Raw genomic sequence first — 4,743 nt, forward strand, 5'->3', positions numbered from 1 at the left:
AGAGAGAGAGAGAGAGAGAGAGACACCCCACAATCCATACATCCTCGGCCCCCACCTTCCTCGCCAGGCCACACTGCTTTGCTGAGTTTTCCCAGGGTGAGGAAGTGATGCATGGCCCACCAGCACTGCACACTGCAAGCAGCACAGTGGACTATGGAGTAACAGTCTCACTGTAGGGACCAGTCACTAGGGCTGAGAAAGTTCCATATAGGGAGCGGAAGCTTACACGTGCCTCTCACCAGGCAGCCAGCCCCCTCCACTCCTGTCCAAAGGTCCTCATTTACTTCTGCTGACCCACAGCTCTTCTGCTTATCCATCCTGCATTCATGGCCATTGGAGGTGACCGAGCGTGGCCGGGACCTCTTCTGCTCAGGACCTCTTCATGATGAACCACCCTTCCCAGCTCCCAGTGTCAGGGCCACAACAACAGTGAGCGCTTGAGGACCATATGGAGGTCACACACAGAGAACATACATGGGGAGCACATAGAGGGACCACACATGGAGACATATGGTGACCACACACAGAGAACCACCATGGGAACTGCATGGGGGACACCTAAGGGACCCATAGGAGACACACACAGGGATCACAGATATGCAATACATGTGGACCACACACCAGGAATACGCATGGAGACACATGTAACCATGCAGAGAACCCACACAGGGGCAACTTGGTAACCACAAACAAATGGGAAACACACATGGCAATCACAAACCAACCATGATAGGATTCCCGGGGACAATGCGGGGATCACATGGGAACCACACATAAGAACCATACATGGAGACCACATGTGGGGAATCACATGGGGACTGCAGAGAACTTACACGGTGCCCATACATGGAAACCACACAGGAACCTCACAAAGACTGTAATGGAGCCACAGAGACTACACAGTGCCCACACATGCAAGACCACATGAGAAGACTACAGAGACTCTAGGTACCCACACTTGCTCAGGAAGGAGCACCCCATATGGTACACAGCCAGCTGGCGTGAGCAAGTGCTCACCAACGGCCAAGTCGGGGCCCTCACTGTACCTTGGCAGGGCTCAAGGTGCTCTAATATTCTAGAAGGACAGTCTAGAAGTGTAAAACAATAAAAGGAAATGCTAATTTAAAACAGCCTGAGAAATAAAAACACCTTTTAGGATTTTTGGTTCTTCGTGGCCTGGGCCCAATCTGGGCCCTGCCCTGATGCAACTTTGTGGCTGCTTCCTCAAAGACTTCCAGAACCTCCTTTGGCTTCCTCTTCTTTTTGAATTACTACACATAAATATGAAGAATTACCACTAACAACCAACTTATTTCTGAAAATCAGGAATAATGTTACTATTAGGTTGCTTGGGTAGAAAATACTAACAACCTTTCTTTGATATTTTATATTGTATAAAGTTTAGAGGAATGTAATGAAAGAAAGAAATCAATTACTCTAATTTCCATTCTTTTGGGATTTTTGTTGCTGTTGCTTTTCTTTTTTGAGACAAGGTCTTGCTGTGTAGTTCAGGCTGGCCTCAAACTCTTGGTGATCCTCTTGCCTCAGCCTCTCACATGCTGTGATTACAAGTGTGAGCCATCAATCCTGGTTCAAATTTCCATTCTTCAAGGAGTAAAATAAAGGTTTATTCTAAATACAATCTCAGAACTTAGTTTCACTGAAATTGGGGATATATTTACTATCTCTTCAAGTCTAAGGCCATACCACCTTGAATGTGCCTGATCTTGGAAGGTACATTTATTATGTGAGCAAGGCCCAGTAGGGAGTAGTGTCATTTACTTCTTCAGCCATGCTGACATCAGTGGTTTTGTCACAAAGTTACTTGTGCAACCATGTCTAAGTGGCTCCTTCCTCTCCTCTGAAGAGAACATACCTCTAACCCCACGAACCCCACAAGCCCAGGCTCCAAGAGCCCCAGACAAACAGCACTGATGGCCCCTGCGCCCCTTCTTGGGTAGATGGTACAACTGAGGGTCTGGTGCAGGACTGCAGTGAGCAGCCTTAAGGTACAGCATACACTAGTCAGTGGTGGCTCAGGCTGGGCTAACCTAACAGGGGACTGAGGCTAATAGGCCGGGACGACCTGGGTCAGCCAGTGCAGAAAAGGGAGGCCCTTTCAACAGATGAGGGACCCCTCTGCAGATGCCTGGAAGTGTCACTGCTACTTGCAGGCCAGGAAAAGACATATGGGTGCTGATGACCTCACCAAGTATAGGAAGGCTCTCACGGTGACACCGGCCCATGTGCAGAAACACGGTGGCCAGAGAGACAGCAAGACATACTGCCTCCTTGGAGCACGCTGCCCTCAAAGAAGACATGAACAAGAACAGGGAGGGACAAGATGCACCTCTCCTGCGAGTGGTGGGTTTGAGAGAAAAGATGGTGGGGTCCTCCCTCACACCTAATCAGGGGTACCTGCACCTAATCATCTCTCCACAGGGTGCAAGGGACCATCAGCCACAGCTCACACATGGGCAGAGGGTCCCTGAGTTCTGTCTCCAAAGCCAAACAAATGAACAAACACAATCACTCAACAAATCATGAATTTGATAATGGAATTCAAGAAGAGGACTCCTTTCTGTCTCTGTAAACTCAGAAATACATAAACACAGGTAGAGCCCATCCCTTCCTGAGACCCACAGTGACAGTACCTCCTTCCCGAAACACAGAAGTCATAAGATTAGAAACACATTTGCATCTGAAATGAACAGGTATTTCTTAGACAAAGAAGTAAAAGCAGCAAGTAAATATATGAAAAACTGTTCCACATCATTGGTCATTCGAGAGATGCGGATGAAAACAACACTGAGAATCCACCTCACTCCACAAAGAATGGCTGCCATCAAGAAATCAACTAATAACAAATGTTGGCGGGGTTGTGGGGAAAAAGGAACCTTTCTCCATTGTTGGTGGGAAGGCAGTCTGGTGCAACCACTATGGAAATCAATATGGAGATACCTCAAAGAGCTGGGACTAGAGGTTCCATTTGACCCAGCCATCCCTCTTCTGGGTATCTTTCCAAAAGAATTAAAAGAATCATACCAGAGTGATATATGCACATCCATGTTTATAGCAACACAGTATGTAATAGCTAAAACTTGGAAACAGCCCATTTGCCCATCAGTTGGAGACTGGATAAAGAAGATGTGGTTTTTCTATAAAATGGAATACTACTCAGCTATAAAGAATGAGAAATTAGATTCATTTATAGGAAAATGGATACATACTGAGGATATACTCCTAAGTGAAATAAATAAGTCACCCATGTGTAAATACCGAATAGTTTCTCTGGTATGAATAAACTGTAATAGTACATAAGATTCTAATGAAATAACTGACATTGTGCAATGGGAAAAAATGAAAAAGGAAATAAAGTGTTTGTAAATGGGGAGGGGAGGAGAGGGTGAAGGGAGGGCAGGGACTAGGGGGAAAAATGAGAACCAAGACCTGGCCTGTAAAGGTACAAGATCCCAATAATGAATGTAACTGTACTGTATACCTAAAATGTACCAATAAACCCAAAAAAAAAAAAAAAAAAAAAAAAAAAAGAAACACACTTGACCCTCAGAGCCACCCATGCAGGACTCACACAGCAACACGGCCAGAATGACAGGTGTGAAGTGTGCTGGGCGCCTCCCTGCTCCCCGCGAGCCTTACTTTCACATGTTTTGTGTGGATCTCCTTCTCCTGTATCACCCCTGGTGGCTGCCGAAATCCTCTGGAGACGGGAGCAGGAGTCACAGGACCAGTAGTGGGAGCTACAGGACCTCTGGATCCAAGGTTCAGCTTCACTCCACAGCCCAGCCCATCACCTATGAGCACCACAGGGTCAGGGCTGAACCACAACTCCGTAGCTCCTCCCATGGACGCAAACACTGATGAGCAGCAGGAAAAGGTAATAAGGGCATTTTTATAACACATAACTAAGATGAGGACTACACACATGATGCAAGGAGAAACCTATTTTGCATGTTCACTATTTAAGGTCCGTGACTTAAACCTCAATGGTACCTCAGTTTTTTTTTTTTTTTACAGAGTTGATGCGCTGGTCCTCATCTCCAAACATAACCAGACCTGAGTTCAAAGCAGCAAGACACACACATGGCCTACACAGTTCACACCAATACAGCAAGGGTGTCACCTGGAGGTGAAACTGGCCATAGCTGACAGGGCAGCAAATGTCTGCTTCAGAAAAAGTGACTGTGCTTGACTTGCTGTGTGGTGAGGTACAGTGGGAGAAGCCTCAAACAGTCCAGCAGGACATGAGGCACAAGGCATCCTGTCTGATAGTGGGGCCTCCAGCCTTTCCTTTGTACACAGGCCCATTTGGACCTCAGGCCTGCAGCACAGGGAAGCTTTTGGGGATGAGGTGGGACACAAAGCCAGTGGAAAAGCTCCCCCACCAGCACCCAGCCCGCTGGCAGAAGAGCAGGGAGACCCAGGCAGGGAGCAAGGAGATCTGCAGACAAGGTCCCGCTGTGAGAATGGGTCAGTCTGAGCTCTCAGAGATGCAAAAGCAAATGTTCTAATAAAACAGAGCACTGCACTAGGGAGAAACAGAAGAACAACAACAGAAGAAAACATCAAGATTACAGTTAACATCTGAAAAGAAACAGGAAGGGGCTCATTACTCAAGAGACAAGGAGGGCCGGGGATTTAACTCAGTGATTTCATCGCCTGACCTTCAAGCACAAGGTCCCAAGTTCGATCTCTAGTACCAAAAAAAAAAAAAAAAAAAAA

General features: G+C 46.8%; 1 protein-coding gene across 9 annotated transcripts in view; it reads right to left on the bottom strand.

Annotated features, from left to right (window-relative positions):
- The window catches only part of Pcnt (pericentrin), a 104,587-nt gene that overhangs the window by 26,110 nt on the left and 73,734 nt on the right, over window positions 1–4,743 (bottom strand). For 6 of the 9 annotated variants that reach the window (XM_010636382.3, XM_010636380.3, XM_010636383.3 and 3 more), the window contains one exon: window positions 3,661–3,878. In XM_010636382.3, the coding sequence (XP_010634684.1) occupies window positions 3,661–3,878 (218 nt within the window). The remainder of the gene's footprint in view (window positions 1–3,660; window positions 3,879–4,743) is intronic. The other 3 variants (XM_010636387.3, XM_010636386.3, XM_010636384.3) reach the window with 1 other exon arrangement.

Source organism: Fukomys damarensis, unplaced genomic scaffold, assembly GCF_012274545.1.
Source record: "Fukomys damarensis isolate Sample0158 unplaced genomic scaffold, DMR_v1.0_HiC HiC_scaffold_24, whole genome shotgun sequence".
Taxonomy (NCBI): domain Eukaryota; kingdom Metazoa; phylum Chordata; class Mammalia; order Rodentia; family Bathyergidae; genus Fukomys; species Fukomys damarensis.